This window comes from Falco punctatus (assembly GCF_963210335.1).
Source record: "Falco punctatus genome assembly, chromosome: 12".
NCBI classification, from domain to species: domain Eukaryota; kingdom Metazoa; phylum Chordata; class Aves; order Falconiformes; family Falconidae; genus Falco; species Falco punctatus.
The window spans coordinates 14,086,137-14,104,045 of record NC_137592.1 but is presented as its reverse complement, the minus strand read 5'-3'; the positions used below and the strand labels follow the sequence as shown (position 1 = coordinate 14,104,045).

General features: G+C 50.7%; 1 protein-coding gene across 1 annotated transcript; it reads left to right on the top strand.

The window, feature by feature from the left end:
• Window positions 1-96: 96 nt before the first annotated feature.
• AARS2 (alanyl-tRNA synthetase 2, mitochondrial) lies at window positions 97-17,812 on the top strand (the record flags this gene model as incomplete). Its single annotated transcript, XM_080407852.1, has 22 exons — window positions 97-444; window positions 695-883; window positions 1,551-1,696; window positions 2,494-2,688; window positions 3,210-3,354; window positions 3,805-3,950; window positions 4,255-4,363; window positions 4,980-5,018; window positions 5,755-5,866; window positions 6,416-6,543; window positions 7,284-7,434; window positions 9,264-9,433; window positions 10,441-10,554; window positions 10,963-11,103; window positions 11,724-11,861; window positions 12,250-12,359; window positions 13,449-13,557; window positions 15,030-15,152; window positions 15,598-15,708; window positions 16,563-16,646; window positions 16,768-16,878; window positions 17,265-17,812. 22 exons carry the CDS (start codon window positions 97-99, stop codon window positions 17,427-17,429), a joined length of 3,084 nt encoding a protein of 1,027 aa, XP_080263978.1. The 3' UTR covers window positions 17,430-17,812.
• Between the last annotated feature and the right edge of the window lie 97 nt (window positions 17,813-17,909).

The window sequence follows — 17,909 nt, the reverse complement described above, 5'->3', positions numbered from 1 at the left end:
TCGCGTGACAAAAGCCGGCGCAGCGGCCGCGCACCGCCCAGCGGCTCAGCTGACCGATCGCGGAGCCGCGCCTGCGCCCTGGGGCCAGCGGGGAAGATGGCGGTAAGCCCGAGCAACCGTTGCCCGCGCGGCATCCGTTATCCCGTCGGCCCCTGCGCTCACTGCCCTTGTCCCCGCCCCTTCCTGAAGCCGCCGCGCCGCGCTTCCGCCCTCGCCACTATGGCGGCGGTCGGACGGCTGCCTCGGCGGCCGCTGCTGGCAGTGCCGTGTCGCTGGCGCTGCAGCCCCCGCCGCGGGGGTGCCGGCTGCCCGCCGGCTGGGCAGGTCCGCGCCGCTTTCCTCCGCTTCTTCCAGGAGCGCTACGGCCACCGCCGCCTGCCCTCGGCCCCCGTGCGGCCCCGCGGCGACCCGCGCCTCCTCTTCGTCAACGCGGGCATGAACCAGGTGCTGGCCCCGTCGCGGCCCGGCCCGGCCCGCCCGCACCTCCCTCCGCCGGCTGCCGGGGGCCTCCGCGTCCCCGGAGGAGCGCGGCCCGCCGCGGGTGACCCCTGTCACGGAGGTCTCCCGCGGTGGGCTGGGCTCCGGGGGGGGCTTACCGCCTCCCTCCCGGCCGGCCCTGGTAGCGCCCCGCCTGTGCCAGGAACCCCAGGCGCAGCCCCCGGCCTAGCCACAGTCTCTCTGCCCTGATTTCTAGTTCAAGCCCATTTTCCTGGGCACGGCGCACCCCCGGAGCGAGCTGGCACAACATCGGCGGGTGGTGAACAGCCAGAAGTGCGTGCGTGCAGGAGGGAAGCACAACGATTTGGAGGATGTGGGCCGAGACACTTACCATCACACGTTCTTCGAGATGCTGGGGAACTGGTCCTTTGGGGACTACTTTAAGGTGAGGCAATAGGAATGAACCCTCTTCAGGGAGAAATGTGGCCTTTCTTTCAGAGCTGCACGGTGCCATAGGACTGTCTGGAGGAGGCATTTTAGTAAGCTCCGAATTGCTCTGTGGGAGCTCTGTGGCCTAGAGCAGAGGCAGTCCGCTGGCCTGCAGAATCGCTCGGTTGCCCTGCAGACTCACAAAGTGCTCAGCCTTTCAAATCTGTGAACAACATGTACAAATTAAAGTTCTCTGTGAGAATGCCAGTGTTGGCCATTTAATATGGTGCAAAGAGGTTACCAGTTCATTTGATGATTGTAACTAGAAAGTCTGAAAATGAAGAAGGGTAAAAAGGATGCTAGTCTTTTTGCTAGTGAATACATTTTTTCCCTTGGAAAGAAAATAATCCCTGTAACTCTGCTGGTAAGCAGAGGCGTGTAGACCATGCTGTGATCCTGAAGTTCTCCCAACAATTTAGGAATGTCAATTTTCCACAGGCAGCGGTGAGCTGTCTTGCTCACCAGACCCTCATCCTGCTCTTTGCAATATGCCTTAAAATTGGGAAGGGAGAGAGTGGCTGAAATTAACTTTTTTGGTGTTTGACTCCCATTCTAAAGAGCCTTCCTGCCATTGCTGTGCATCCTGGATTACTGTGCTTCATTTATGTTCCTTGCCTGCTCAGGAGGAAGCATGCAGCATGGCCTGGGAGCTCCTGACAGAGGTCTACAAGATCCCCAGAGATCGTCTCTACGTCACCTATTTTGGCGGAGACTCCTCACTGGGGCTGAGTGCAGATGAGGAGTGCAGGGATGTATGGCTCCGCCTGGGGTGAGTGTGTTAGGGAAGAGGTTCTGAGCAACAGGTGCTGACATTTCAGTCTCCATAGTCTCCCGTTTGCTCTTTAGTTGGTGGAAATCAGATGTAGGGGCTGAAAGTTGTATTTAAAACTCATTGTTTCTGGTTTGTTTGGGCTGTTAAAAGTTGACTGAGCTCCAAGTGATCTGGGGCACTTGACCTTTAAGCTGTTTCTCAGATGTTACCAGTCTGGGGAGCTGAGTACCTCAGACTGGTAGGCTTGGATGAAGTGTGTGAAGGATCTCTGATCCTTTGCTTTCTCTCCATCAGAGCTGCAGTGAGTACATTCTTCTTTGAAAGCTAGCAATGGCTGCTTCAGTGTGATGATGAAGCCGCTGCAGAGAGCGCTGCTGTGCTTTGGGAGCTTGTTCCAGTCTGTATGTGGGCTTTGAATCCAAGGCAGCCAGTTCTGTGCTACTGCTGGTATTCAGCCTTGTCCATTGTGATCAGGTCTTAGCTCTGCTGGAATTCCCTCCAAGGAAGAAGGCGGCTCCACAGACCCAGTGGAGAGCCTGTCTCCATCAGCAAGAGCCAGACTGTGTCTGCCAGCCATTCTGGGCAGTGAGTAGGATCCTGTCTGGTTTGGTCCAGCTTGTTCCTGCTAAGAAGAGTCATTTTGTGTGAACAGAAGCAAAGGAATCATAATGTGTTTGGTTATTGAGTATGTAGTAGCCAGAAAGGATTCCTCCCTTCCAACTTTCTCTGTGATCTAGACTACTGTGTGCTTTGTGTGCATTTCCCAACACTGCCACCTCTGTTTGTCTTGCCAGGGTGCCTGCCAGTCACGTGCTTCCTTTTCCATTGAAGGACAACTTCTGGGAGATGGGGGACACAGGTCCTTGTGGTCCCTGCACAGAGATCCACTATGACCACGTGGGTGGTGGCAGAAATGCTGCAGCACTAGTGAACCAGGGCAGCCCTGATGTGGTGGAGATCTGGAACCTGGTCTTCATGCAGTACAGCAGGTACCAGGCATCTGGTCTGAGTCTGGTCTGAACTGCGGAGCCTTTCCCCCTTTTCTGACTCCAGCATCATACTTGTCTATCCTCAGACATCTCACTGCTTTCCAGGAGGTGGCAGTACAGGAGCAAGAGGGAAGCTGTGGAGATGCCCAGTGTGGCTTTTGATCCCCTTTGCTTTATTTGTCCTATCCTCCTTCAACCTCTTCTGTCTATTCTCCTTCACTGCTGCATTCCAGAGGTCTCCTGAAGTTTGCAACAGCCCGGAGAAACCTGAAAAGGGAGAGGAAGCCCTTTTTCCCTATGTTACAGTGTGTCCTGACTATCTGATGGTCCCATCCTGGCTGTCTGACAGTGCCAAGGCAGGCTGCTGTTAGTCTTGTCCCTGAGCTTCCTTTTGTTGGGTCACCTGCTGTTTCCGTGCCCTGTCACTCTCTCATTCTCTTTGACTCGCCTGCTCCTTTTCTTTGCCCCTGAACTGACCCTTGCTTCTCTTTTGCCTTTTATTTTTCCTGACTGGCTGACAGAGAGGTGCAGGGGAGTCTGCTTCCCTTGCCACAGCACCATGTGGATACAGGAATGGGCCTGGAAAGGCTGGTGGCAGTTCTGCAGAACAAACGTTCCAACTACGACACAGATCTCTTCACTCCCATCTTGGATGCCATTCACAAGGTGATGGTGCTTCTGCTCAAAGTCACAGCTAAGCAAAAGCTCCTTAAATGCAGAATGCTTGCCTGGTACCATAGTAGAGCCTTCCCTACACATGTTACTGTGCAGTATTTTGAGACAGGAGGTATGTCCAGCCAGGTCCAGAGCAGCATTCTAGGGAAACTGGGGAGAATTCCATACTGGAAATCTGCTGGGATATTGATGCTGCTGATCCATTTTTCCTCCAAAGTTTCTTAAATTCCTCAGTGCCAGGGCACTGGCTGACCTGTCTCAGGTACAGAAGTCTTGGTCTGTAATGCTCTGGAAGGATTTAGTGGGGACATCTTCGATGTATGAGGTTTGATGGTAGTTGAGAGGCATGATGTCAAGTGTAGATGGCTGCCTCTCGCACTGAAACTTTTCCTTCTGCAGCCATCAATTTTTGCTGATCTATGTCCTTACTTTCTTTTTTAGGGCTGCAGGGCACCCAGATACCAAGGTCTGGTTGGGGATGCTGATGTTGGGCGTGTGAATATGGCCTACCGTGTGGTGGCAGATCACGTGCGCACCTTATGTGTGTGCATCACTGATGGCATCTACCCAGGCTTCTCAGGAGCAGAGTAAGAACATAAGGAAATGGCGTGAGGGGCAGGGAGTTAGGTCTAGAAAGGAGTATGGAAGCCAGGGGAGAGGTTGTGGTGTGGGGCCACGACAGGGAGTGCATGAGCTTTGGGGAGGCAGGAAGGTGAGAGCCTAGAAGAGGTTCTGATCTCCAGGCTCGTACTTGGATGGGTATAGAGTGTGGGGAACAGCTGGCCTGTGTTGGTAGATCAGGCCAGAGGAACTGTGTGTGGGATGTGCTCGATGTGGGAGCTGAGCAGGGATGCTCACGTGGCTGCTTGGCGAATCCTGCCCTATTTTCAGACTGGTGCTGCGTCGGATCCTGCGCAGGGCTGTGCGCTTTTGCTCTGAAGTCCTTCATGCTCCACCTGGGCTCCTGGCCTCCCTGGTGCCTTCCGTAGTGGAAGTGCTGGTAAGTAAAAACTGCCACCTTTGTGGGGGAAAGAGTCTCACACATGTCCTATTCAGCCCCATGTCCATTTCCTGTACACTGTCAGGAGACAGTCTTGGATGTGAAGGACCTCCAGGAGGGTGTATCTGTTGCTATACACCGCAGCAGTAAAAACTCTCTTCTCGTGATCATTTGTGGTGGGAGGGAGGGTGCCTGGTGTGCCCAACAGGACAGTCAGCACGAGTGGACGTGTGTAAGTGTGCGCAAGTGCACATTGTTGTTTCCCTGAGGACAGTGGCTTCCAAACTGTTGTATCTGATTAAAGCTACCTGAAATTAGTCCCTGTGAGTACTAACAGCACCCTAAAAGACAATGCTTTCTTCCTGTTGTGAATGGATGTGTTTGCCAAGAGATGCTGTGCAAGGGCTAGCAGAGGCAAGTCACAGGGAGGTAGCCAGGAGATGGCAACTGTAAGTCCATGTGTAATATTCCCCTATGCTGCTGTCCCTGGAGCTGTGTGCTGGGGCTCCCTTCACACTCACCTGCCTGAGAAACCTTTGTGATGCTTGTGGTGTGCGTTAAGATCCCCTGAGGAAGATGCTGAGGATTTTATCACTAACTGAGGCTCGCTCCACAGGGAGATGCCTATCCAGAGCTCGCGAAGAACGCAGACCAGGTAAGCAATGTTGGAATCCCCTGAAGAGAAACCCTATCTCTCCTTATTCTTGTGAGGCACTGCTCTCGGGGGCAAAAATCAGCCTAGCCTTGGGACTTAGCTGGAGGAGTTTGCATAGCCTCCTCCATAGCCATGTTCTCACGGGTGGGCTGAGATGTGCCGGGAACATGTTTGTATCCTGGGCACAAGAAGTATCTGTGGCAGATTTCCTTGTGGGAACTCCTACTGTATCCTTACCAGGGACCGCTTGCCCTGGTATAAGGCAGCTGTTATCTAAAAAAGCTAGGGTAGCTCCTTTGCTGAGTGCAAGTACAGCCTGTCCTAGCCTGGCTTCCCTTTCTCCAAAGTGGATTAGTGATTTAAGGCTAGTCCCAGCTTGCTTCTGCTGACAGCAACTGTGACAAGCAATTTTTCTGGCTGTTCCAGCCATGCAGTTTTAATTGGGTCACAGACATGAATGTCAGACAGGGAGCATTTGTCAGCCTAAAGCCTTCCCCAGGTGGATGGTCAATATTTACTTGACAGGAATGATGATAGGATGGACAATGACTGGTGCTGTTTAGTAATGCATCGAAGCCATGTTGTGATGGATACTTGCAGAACAAAAAGGCTGGTTCTAGCAGACGTAGTACCTCTGTTAGACACCTGCTTGATTTGCTTTTAGCTGACAGGGCTGAGCTGAGCTGGGGAACTCCCTGAGGTGTTGTGGCTAACCCTTCTTCTGATCCTTGGGCAGATCACAGATATCATCAATGAGAATGAGGCTGCTTTTCTGTCTGCCCTTGAGCGGGGGAGGCACATCATTGAACGGACAGTGCAGCAGATGGAGCCCTCCACAAATTTCCCGGGTGAGTCTCACTCCTCTGACAAGCTGCACTTAAAGATTATTTGATCCAGATCCTCACAAGCATTGTAGTCAAAACTGGTGGATGTCTGCCTCCCCCACGTCTTTTCAGTGACCTTCTAGCCACGGGCAGAGGAGCAGATGTTGCTCCTTTCTCTAGATTGCAATTGTTATCTAGTACGTTGTTCTTACAACAAACTAGGCATCAGGCAAGTTAGAAATGTTCCCTTGCTGCTGTGTTGACTGATTAACTAGGTCCTTAACTCAGACACAGCTGAAAGGAGGAGCTCAGGAACCAACCAGCACAGCTGTCTGTCTAGTTGTGCTGCACTGAGTTTTAGCATGAATGGGCCTGTGGGGCATCAATAATACCCAGTCCCATACAAGAACTGCATGGCTTCTCTTCCCTTTCCCATTACCAGTGCAGCTGCACACAACACAGGTGAATCCAGTTACCAAGGCACACACTAGATTGGTCCCACCCTAGCAAATCCTGAGATGTCTTTGCTTGCTGTGTTCACACAGAGTTCATGTTCTTCTTTTTGTCCTATAGCTGAAGTAGCCTGGTCTCTCTATGGGAATTTGGGATTCCCTCTGGATCTGATTGCCTTGATGCTTGAGGAAAAGGGAATCAGTTTGGATTCAGCTGCTTTCAACGAACTTGCTCTGGAAGATGCAAAGGTAAGAGGGAGACTTGCCTTGTCAGCATAATTCAGAGCCTCACCTCTCCTGTCAGCATGAAGGCAAAATTCCTTTCACTGCTGAGGCTCTTCAGATATATCACAGGGCCATGTGCCTTTTCCCTGAAGGGGAGGTGGGTCTGAAACAGCAGTGAGGTCATAATGCCTTTGCTTGTGGGTGTGGGACTGAGAAGTATTGGCTGATGATTCTCAGATCAGTAGAAGTGTTTTGTGATACTAACTGTTGCTGGAGTGAAGGTTATCATAGAATTATATAGTTTAGGAGTCTCCTCTGTCAGTCATGGAGTCCAAATCCTCACACAAAGCACAGCCAGCTTAGCCCAAACAGCAAGTGGTTTATAAAGAGTTTACAAAATCTCCTTGGTCTCTGTAGTGCTGGAAGACTTGCACTGCCACCCCACCCCCTGTGCAGCAATCTGTTCAAGGCCTTGCTTTTGGGAGTTTTAATGTCTTGGAAGTTTCATACCTACACAGCAAGCTGTGCCAGGAGGGTTGCATTAGTTGTTGCCTATGGCTGCCTTAAAGCTAGCATAGGGTGGTATGGAGTGCTTGTGGGGTTTGAAGGAATGGGATTGGTTTAGCAGTAGCCTCCATCAGCCTGGATCTAAACAAGCCTTTTCCAGGAAGGTGAAAGGAGTTTTTTCTAGCCTTACAGCTCCAGTTCTCAATTTGAGTGCCCCCAGGTATCTCCCATATAACTGTGCCTTCGCTCTGCTGTAGCGGAAGGCTGGTGGCCCACAGGCAGGGCAGCTGGAGGATACAAATACACACCTTGATGTGCACTCGCTGGCTCAGCTGCGGAGCAGCAACGTGCCTGCTACTGATGACTCTCCAAAGTACGCCTACACACTTGGGCAGCGTGGGCAGTATGGTAAGTGGCCGGGTCCTGTCTGTAAGGGAAGCTCTGCCTGCGGGCACTGGAATCCCTCACAAGACTGCACTTACTGCCTAACCTCATGCATGCAGAACATGTACTTTGTGGCTTGAACCTGTCCACCTTGCTGATGCATCTTTTCTCCGCCCCTGTACCTCATGCCAAAGTAGGTGCTTTTCTTGCTGTTGCCAGAGTGTGTCCAGGAAGACCTCTGGGCTGGTGACAAGGCTGTGAGCTCTGGGGTGGTATTACCGTGCCGTGGTGAAGCAGGGACTGTTGATTTGTGCTAGAGATGAGTCTGTCCCCAACAATTAGGCTTCTGAGTGTGAGTGTCAAGGAGAATGAAAAATAATTATGCGGGGGGCTTGGATAGTTGTCTTAACGCCGTGCGCCTGCTGCTGCTTGGCAAACCGTTAGATGGCAGGGCAGGCTTTTTAGCATTTAAGGTAACTGGGTTTGCTGATGCTCTAGGGAAGGCATAAAGCTAAACCACAGAGAGTAAGAGGTGGTGTGGCTGTCACAAACAATTAAGAGATAACTGTGTACAGCCAGCTCCCCCTTACCCAGTGTGCTGGCTGCAGCACACACTAAGCATAAAGTGAGGCAATTCAAGCTATATATGCTACGGCAAGAGCACAGAGGAGGAAAAAAGCCCAGCAGTGACATTGGCTGAAGTCTCCAAGCTAGAACTGTCCCACCTCCTCAAGTCTCTGAATCATGGAACAATTCAGGTTAGAGGGGATCTCTGGGTATCCAATCTCTTGATCAAAGGAACTTCAGCTTCACAGTTGGATCAGGTTGCTCAGAGCCTTGTCCGTTTAAGTTTTCAGTATCTTTAAGGACAGAGATCCTAGACTCCGTTCCCTGTTCTTTATCACTCTTAGTGTGAAAAGTGTGTTTTATTTAGGTAGAACTAGAATTTCATATACTCTAGATATAGTCTTACAACTGCTAAATAGGGATAAATAACCCCTTTCTTTGACCTTTTGGCTATGTTTGTGTTCATACAGCCCAGCAGGCAGGCAGACTTCCCTGCTGCAAGGGCACCCTGCTGACTTGTGTTCAGCTGGCTCCTGAGGACTCCCAAGGTTTCTGTCAGTCTTATTTCTGTAGCCTGCTGAGATGCCCCTGGATAGCAGCCGTGCTCTTTAGTGTATCAATCAGTCCCCACCAATTCATTGCCGTATACAAGGAGAATATGGGTACATCCCATCTTGTCATGTTAAATGGTGTCGGTCCTAATATCAGCCACTAAATACCTCTACTAGTAACTGAGTATCAGTTGAACATTGAACTATTGACCAATTCTCTGTGGGGCTAGCTGCCCAGCCAGTTATGCACCCACTTTGTGGTCTACCTGTCCAGTCCGTATCACCTGAATTTGGCTTCAAGGAGCCTGCAGGAGAGCATGTTAGAAGCTTGCTGCATCAAGGAAGGTGACATCCTTGTCATCCGTTGTCCACCAAGTCTGTCCTCTCTTCATAGAAGGCAGGCAGGTTTGCCAAGCTTGCTAGTGTAGCAAGATGCAGATGTCTGTGCCACATCTGGTTCTGTCAGGCTCACATGGAGCCAGATTGGGTGTACGTGCCCGCTGACCTGCTACTTGGCAGGTCTGTCACTAGGTGAGTGAGTGGCGACTTATCTCCAACAGATCCGTTGTCCTTTCTGCCAAAAGCTCTTCCTCTCCTCCCAAGGCTAAGAAAAGTGCCAGCTTTCCATATAGACTAGGCGTAAGCAGGGTTGGCATGGGGAAGTGACCGCGCCTTTCCTTTTGCAATCTGGCAGGGTGTATGCACTAATTGCTGCCATCTTCTCCCCTGTGACAGAGTTCAGCCCATGCCAGGCTACTGTCCTGATGCTGTACAGAGATCAGTCTCTCCAGAAGAAGGTTGGGGCAGGGCAGTGCTGTGGTGTCATCTTGGACAGGACTAACTTCTATGCAGAGCAGGGTGGACAGGCCTCTGACCAAGGCTACATGATACGTTTAGGACAGCAGGTAAGACCCTTTGCTGCCTGTACCCAAGGCCACCATGAGTACTGGGGCCAGGCAGCATTCCCCAAGTGATGGGCTGGTTTACTGTGTTAATTTGCAAGCTGCTGACTCTTGACAGTTCCTTTTGGTTTGCATCAGGGTTGGTGGGGTGAGGGAGAAGCAGCAGTAGCTTCACAGAGGTGTACTTGCTGCACTGGTTGTCTCTCAGCCCTTTGCAATTTCATTTTTCTGGGGAAGACTGTGAAGTCTTCCTGGCTATTCCTTCAGTCTACTGCATTCTCGCTAGCAGGGGTTGCAAGGCAGAGAGAAGGCAGTCGATTATCAGAGAATCCATGAGCTCAGCAACTTGTCTCTGGCCAGTCCTGCACAACTGTAAGCAGTGTCCAACCTGGGACACTGTGCAAAAACTCTTATCCCTCCCAAAAGCATCAGGGAGGACCTCCACTTCTGCAGCATGTTCCCTCACCCTTACCAGAGGGAGAGCTATGACCCTCTCCTGGGCAGTTACATGGGTTGCAGCTTTTTCTCCTTCCCCCATTCCAGCTCTTGAGAGTCACTGCGGGCATTGATGCTGCCTTTTTAGCCTTGTAGAACGTGAGTGTCTTGCTCAGCACTTCTCCCCAAGCTGAAACAGGAATCGAGTTTTGATTGCCAGCCCAGTGAGGCAGACATGGCACCTTGGATGCCCGAGACAGGTGCCTGGGCAGCTGCTGTCCATTTTCTTATGGACAAACATCCTTCCTAGGAAAATTCACAAGTATCGGTGGTGTTACTGCCCCTCCACTGCAAGCTGACAGCCTCGACATGCTGTGCAGCGAGTGGCTGGGTGCAGGGAAGGTCTGAGGTATTCTGGTTATATTTGCAGTAAGCTTCTCCATGCTTTTCCCACCCCATCCCTGTCTTTTAGGGATCAGCGAAGGTTGTGTTTCCCTGTTGGATCAAGCAGGGATCTAGCACAGGTATTTGGATTTTCCCTATGTCCTAACTCCTCTTTCTGTCTCTTTGCTCAGGACATACTCTTCCCTGTAAAGTCAGTTCGGCTCTGTGGTGGTTATGTGATCCATGAGATCACTGCTGTGGAAACCCTGTGTGTTGGTGACCAAGTGCAGCTGTTCGTGGATGAGGTGATAATTTACAGCTCTTAACCTTTTCCCAGCCTCGTTTTGAGAGTCTTGTGATGTCCTGAGTAACCTGGGTACAGCAGAGCCTTGTCCCTTTTATTCCTGAGATTGCTCTTAGTCATGATGTGCGGTGGGAAGACCTCACAAGTGACTCTGTAATCTTCTATGAGCCATTGGTTTGTCCAGAAGTGTCCAGCCTACCCTTTGCTGTTTTACAGAGGTGATCCCATGGGAAAAGAATTTAGAGCTGCCCTGTGACATCAATAAATCTGACAGCTGTACTACCCATTTTTTCCCTCCTATCTTCTCCCATCCCCTCACATGCAGCCTTTCCTTTATCTCTTCATGCCATCCCCTGCTCCTGAAGCTGCAGAGAACCAGTACTCCCTGCCAACTTGTCTGTGCTTTCAGGCCCAGCGGCTGGCCTGCATGATGAACCACACCGCTACCCACCTGCTGAACTTTGCACTTCGCCATGTCCTGGGTGACAACACAGAGCAACGAGGGTCCCATGTGACAGCAGAGCAGCTGCGCTTCGACTTTGATACCAAGGTGACTCTGGACTTGCTTTTTCTTGTTCTTAGCAGTACCAACAGCCCAGTACTGGCTGCTTCTCAGGGATTTTTCTCCTCTCACCATAATCGCTCCTTTAGAGACAAGTCATGTTTTATCTAAGCAATGAAACTTGGCCCTCTGGATGTGACTGGCTCTGCTTTGCACTGATCTGATGTTGGGCAGGGCTTGCTGAGGGGGTGAATAGGGGTCAGAAGGGAAAAGTCTTGGCAAGGCCAGTGGTCATGAGACTGACCTGAGTAGTGTAAAGGGATCTTTGAGAGATTCACCACCTTGGCTGTGGCACATAACTGATGCCTGTGCTAGTCATCCAAGGTGAGAGCAGTTGGGAACTGAAAGGTCAGGCTGAGCACTGGCCCTGGTAACCTGTCACTCATTGCAGCATCTCTCTTGAAGTTTGGTTGACGCTTATCCCTCATGGGAGGAGGGGGTGGGAGAGTTATGATGCTCACAGTTCCCTTTTACAAGTAGGGAAGATGAGACACAGAGAGAGTGGTGTGCTCAGGCTGAGTTGTCTGGAGGCTTTTCCCCAGTTCTCCCTTCTTTGTTCTGTACCTCTCAGGAGGCTTCTCCTGAAGGTGGCCATTTCACTTCTTCAGGGCCCTGTGACTGCGGAGCAACTGCAGCAAGTGGAGCAAGTCGTTCAGGATATGATCAAACGAAATGAGGTGGTGCACATGGCTGAGGTCCCCCTCACACTGGCAAGAAGAGTTCAGGGACTCCGTGCAGTGGATGAGGTATGACAGGGTGGCAGCACATATCTTGGTGAGACTTCTCCTTCAGCAGGAATCACCTGGGTCACAAGAGCTGCAAGGGAATTGACTCCCAAAACTCAGGAGGGAAAATAGGACTGAGATGAGATCTCAGGACAGTGTTGTAAAACGTGGAGGCCGGCGATGCATAGGCTTTCTGCTCATTTCTTTGGACCAAAAGCTTGTAGTGTCACACAATTGTTTCTTTCTCCCCGTGGTGGCTGGTTGTAGGGGAGAAGCAGTGCTGCCCCTCACTCTGGGGCTCCTCTAGAATAGGGGAAAAGTGAGGCAGACACCAGAAGCCACATAGTTAGTCTGTAAGTGGCCCTGAAGGACCATGTTGTTAGCTGCTGACCCCTGTCTCCTCTGTCAGGGGTATCCAGATCCAGTGAGGATAGTGTCCCTGGGGGTCCCTGTGGAGAGTGTGCTGACCCGCGACTCTGAGGCTGCAATGCAGACCTCTGTGGAGCTCTGCTGTGGGACGTAAGTGACTTCTACTTGCAGTCAGAAGCTGTGATTGTGAGCGCTGGTGGCTGAAGTAGAGACATTCTTGCAAGCTCCATTTCCTGTCTCTGTGCAACCAAGTTTCCTCACTGGAAAGGTCTTGTGAGGACAGGGTGGGCTAGTTATGAAGCCTTGGAAGTCCCAGGGTGAAAAGCAAAGTGCTTTTTCTTGCTTTATAGTCTGAAACCAACCTGGAAGCCACGGAGCACCAGCAGAGTGTGGGAAAGGGGGCTGTGTCCTGTCACACCAGGGTTACAACGCTTTGGCTTTGGGGTTGTAGGAGGGTTGGGGACCCAGCAGGAGACAGGTGGTTGCGAGATCTTGAGACACCTCAGATTATTTAATTATCCTCACCCTCTTCTGCTTTTGCAATAATGAGAGTAAAAGAAGAGTTAATCAATCTCAGGACAATACTGACACAAAAAAAAACCCACCAGGAACAAATTGGCCTTTTAGCAGATACAGCTGAAAATGAGCAATTTTCTAGTCATGAGATCATTCTTGTGGGAGTAGTGGGACAAGAAACTGCATGGGAGTGGAGATGATCAATCCTTATGAAACTGTCTGAAATAATTATTTGTGGTAACAGAACCTGAGACAAACTGTAGTTGTTTTCCTATCCAGTGTTGAATAGCTGAGAAGGAAAGGGGAGGTTACCAGTGCCCTGTGACTGCACAACTACCCTCTGACTGGAGTCTGCTGGCCTGACAAGAGAGTCGTGGAGTTAGAGGCAAAAATTACTTTGTACAAGGTTCAGTAGCAGCGGAGTAGAAGAGAAAAATCCCAATTCATCCTACTGTTCAGGGAAAGGAGAGGAAAGCAAGGCAGAACTTGGTTGGTATGTGCCATTTGACAGCAGCTTGCTAGGCAGGTAGCACAGAAGTTCCTCTGGAGTAGTCTTAACTCTTGCCTGACAGGGTGCCATCAGGATTTTAGGGATGGGAAAGGATTGAAGCTATTGGGGAGGGGCTGTTGGACTTGACACTTGTATAAAATGAAAGCAGGCTTCCTGATTTCATTTTCCAGAGAACAGCTTGTTTTCTTTCTTGTTCTCTGCTGACTTTGCAGGCACCTTCTAAAAACAGGAGGTGTGGAAGATCTGACCATCATCGGTGAGCGTCAGCTTGTTAAAGGAATTAGCCGTGTCATTGCAGTGACAGGGAGACAAGCCAAACAGGTAAGAAAGGGGGAACTGGGATTTCTGTCATGTTGAGACAATGCCAGAAGGACCCAACTTTGTAGTTCCTGCATAGATAATTAACTTCCCCCTGCTTTGGCTGGAGCCTTTCTGCTGTCTCTGAGCTGGCTTCTTCCTTCATTCCTGGGCTCTGCCCTGCTGCTGTACCTCACTATTCACCTCCACTACCCCCATCCTAGTCTCCTGTCTCCTTGACCTTGATTCCTCCCCTCAGACCCCCTTTTCCAAGATAAGAACTTGGCACAAAATATCAGGAAGCCTCTGGACAATAAATTTCAGCCCCCAAGTAGATATTTAAAGATGTGGTCCTTTGTGCTTTGGTTTCACCTCCTGCTCACCTCTTGCCTATCACAGTTGGGTTTGCACTTTATGATTACAAGGCTCTGGCCTCATTCTTACAGCCCTTCTGCTTCTGTAGTCTTTTTTTCTGCTAAGCTGTGGTTCTGATCTGGCTGGATCTGTATAAAAAGTAGCAACCTACTATTGTGTCCGTGAGATCGCTCTGTCCTTTGAATATCTGGAAGTGTTGTGGGCCCCACAAACTTGCCTGCTTCCTTTAAGGCTGCAGTCAGAGAAGAGTGACTCACTGTCAGTGGAACTGGGAAGACTAAAGGCAAAACCCACCCCTGTAAATCTGTTGCTCTTTGGCTGGCTGTCCCCTGTGCATCTGTGTCCCTAGCAAGGCTTCTCTTCGTGCAAAGGAATGAAAAGCTGCAGGGCACATCTGTGTGCTTTGCTGGAAGTGCTGACCTGGAGAGCTCCTGAGGGGAGCTGTGTGCATGTGTTAACCAGACAAGGGAGACTGCAGGCATGAGGGAGTAACTTGAAACAAGGGATGAGTATCCTAGCTAGGCAGAGCAGTCCTCACTATCCACAACTTTTCTTACATACTCTCCGCTGTCCTGGTCTGAAGTCTCACAGGGCCATCATGAGCACAAAGATCTGGCAGGGAGGAAATGTTCCAAGCCATAAGGATTGTCACTGGTGAAAAAAGCTTGTATTAGCTTTTTTTATGAATGGTAGCATTGGTGTTGGGGAAAGCAGTAAGAAGTGTGTCCAAGATCAGCTTGAACAGCTGATGAAGTTTCTTGAGTTTTAGTGTTTCTTTTTTGTTTCTTCAGTCAGTAGTTTCAAGATTGCATTTCCTAATTAAAAAGAAACACGAAGAAGTAAACAGGACTGCCAAGTTTTTCTCATTTAAATCCTTGTGATTTGGTGCAAGATACTAAGGGAACATAAATGCGTGACATCTTGGTCTCCTGGGTGTGACCATGTAGTGTTGGTTGCAAATCCAGAGAAATGTTCTATTTCAGAGTCTCTTGGGGACAGTCATTCTTAAAGACTCTGTAGGTGTCTTTGCACTGCTTGCTGACCAGCACTTCAGTGTTTATGACCCTGCTGCCCTCCCCACTTTCTCCATCCCTGCTCATTCTTTCTTTCTGTCTCTCCAGGCCCGGGAAGTAGGCCAGCGCTTGGCTATGGAAGTGGACTCTGTCTCCCTACGAATGAAGCAGAGGAGCACCTCTATTCCTGAGACGCAGAACCTCTCCAAAGAAGTGGGCCAGTTGACCAAAGTAAGGATTACGCTCTGGCACAGAAAGATCCCGTTCTGTGTATGGGCTCTGTACACTTGAGACACATGACTTCTTCTCTACCAGGTTCACATCTTACCATGGTGAACAGCAAGGCCAAGTTGCTACCTTCTGTTTCCAGTTTGATCACAAAGATTTCTACCAGTGTCTAGGTGCCTTTGTTGCAGAATGACCAGCTGCCGGATAGAATGTGAGAGAAGGCACTGGCAGGGAGGGTAAAGCAGTGAAAAAGGGTCCCAGGCTTTTTACCGGGCTTTAGTTGCCCAGCTGACAAGAGGAAGCTGCACACCAAAGTGGCTGGCTGGGCTGATCATATATGGGGTATAGGAGGTCTGGGAAGAGGTCAGGCTCCAGCCTGACCTCTCAGAGAACAGCAGTTTTTGTGTAGGTACAGCTTACTGTCCTCACACAGCAAATTGTCTTGCAGGTGGTGGCTAGCACTGCAATGCCCCAGTGGCAAAGAAGAGAACTACAGACCATCCTCAAAGCGCTGCAGCGAACAGCCAACACGGCCGTCAAGAAACTGGAGATACAGCAGGTACTGTGGCAGCAACACCCTAACTTGCAGTCTGCTAATAGCATTGTGTGGCAAAACCCAGTGGACCTGGTGTCTCTGTCACACTTTACAGCCACTCGGTCACTAGGGGCCCGTTAGAAAGCAGCTACAATCACACACGGTGCAACACAAGCCCTGTGATGGGTTGATTTCACTGGCATTAACCAGGGGCATTATTTAAACTGCAGTGAATGACTGACTGGGGTTTTGGCACTTGCAGAATCCCTGTGTGCCTCTGCCTGTGAGGATGGAGAGCCCCATTCCAGCACTTTTGGCAAATGCCAACATGCATTTAGGCATCACCTCCTTGTTTATATAGGGAGAAGATGAAGTGGCCCTGCGAGTGGGCTTTACAAGGTTATGCAGTAAGACAGTGGCAGGACAGAACTTTTCTCCCAGCCATATGGATATTGCTGCAGCTTCCCCCTGCGTTTGTGTTCTGCCAATTTACAGTAAAAGTCCTTTGGAAATGTTTATTGGTGACTTCTCAGCAAGAACTACCCTTTTCTTAAAGTAGGAGCATCTTGCCACAGAAGCCTTCCCGAGACGTGGCAATGTGTAGGTCCAGGAGAGAGGCTGGAGACTGAATGGGTGGGTCACTGTCTCTGCCACTTTTGACAGGGGTTCATCTCTGCTTTTGAGGAAGGAGGGTTGTACAGGTCTTCATGTGGGGGTTTCAGCCTGCCAGTCTGACTTCTGCTAACATAATTCTCCCATCTATCCCACAGAGCAGCACTTCCATTCCCTATGTGTATCTATATGTTGCATGCATATATCCCTATCCAGCCCACCCTGTGCCACCTGTAGCCCCTCAAGTGCTGTGTTTCCTCCTCCAGGCTGAAGCTAAGGCACGAAGCCTGCTGGCCAAGCATTGCAGCCAACCTGTCATCGTCGATACTGTCCCAGCTGATTCACTCTCTGTGAGTAATCCGTGGTACTTGGTGGCCCAGCAGTACCTAAGGAGCTGCGGGGCACGTTTCTGCTGCATGCCAGTCGTCTTTGCTGTAGCCTGACCCTTCTTTCTCTCTGCCTCTCTCTCAGATCCTAATGAAGGTAGTGAACCAGCTATGTGACCAGTCTCCTGGCACATCAGTCCTGCTGCTCAGCCCTCAGGCTTCTGGTGAGGTGCTGTGTGCCTGTCAGGTGTCCAAGGTAAGCAGAACCCTGGTAAAGATACAGGGAACCTGCTTGCTAAGGGGGACTGGACCCACGGCTCAGCGGTCCCAGTTGAGGCTTTTTGCTGGGATTCTGCCCAGTGTTGGTGGTTAATCATGCAGGGGTAGGACCTGAGATGACCATACTGGGACCAGATATGCTTTCAGTCTGCGCTGGGCACAGATATCCCTGGATCCTCCAGGCCATGTCTGCCCAGGGGCAAGACACAGCATTAACATGCAAGCTCAGCCTTGTCAGTCCTCTCGGTCGTGACTGCCTCAGGTTAGCAAGGGCCCAGGCTGGGTGAGGGAAGGATGCTGTTACTTTTCTTTCCCCAGACTGCTCCACAGTCCAAATGACTTCTCTCTGTGTCACTTCCCTAGAATTGCCTTCCCATGTTCTCTGCTGCTGACTGGGCCATGGCTGTCTGTACACAGATGGAAGGGAAGGCAGGAGGCTCTCCCGTCGTTGCTAAGGGCAGTGGAAATGTCAAGGGCATGCAAGGAGCCCTGGCTACTGCACTGGAGTTTGCTCAGAGTAGACTGTGATGCTTTGGTGGCAGGACAGCTGTATGTACCCCAGCTGCAAGTTATGTGGATGCTTGATGCAGAGTGCACAGTCTGCTGATCTGAAAAGTTTAGAGCTCCCACACTGAACACTGCTGCGACCACTCCATTGGAGCACTTGATTTCTGACCATCTGGGATCAGCAGAGACCCCACTCCTGATCCCACTGACAGAACAATGCTGCCTGTTCTGAGCATCAGCATATGGGGATTGAGCCTTGGAAAGCACTAGCTGCAACAGCAGATCCTGCTTCTCCTGGAGCAGTGCAGTTCTTGCCATAGGACCAGTACAACAGAGGCTCCGTGGGAGCATGGGGAGATGGCATGGTGTTACGCTGAAGCCATTAAAGGGTAGAGAGTGTCTGACTCCTGATGTTTCGTGTTAGCCAAACCTTTTTTTCTCTGCTCTGGCAGAGGGGTTCATTCTGTCCCTGCAGCCCTGCAAGTCAGCTTGCACTGTCTA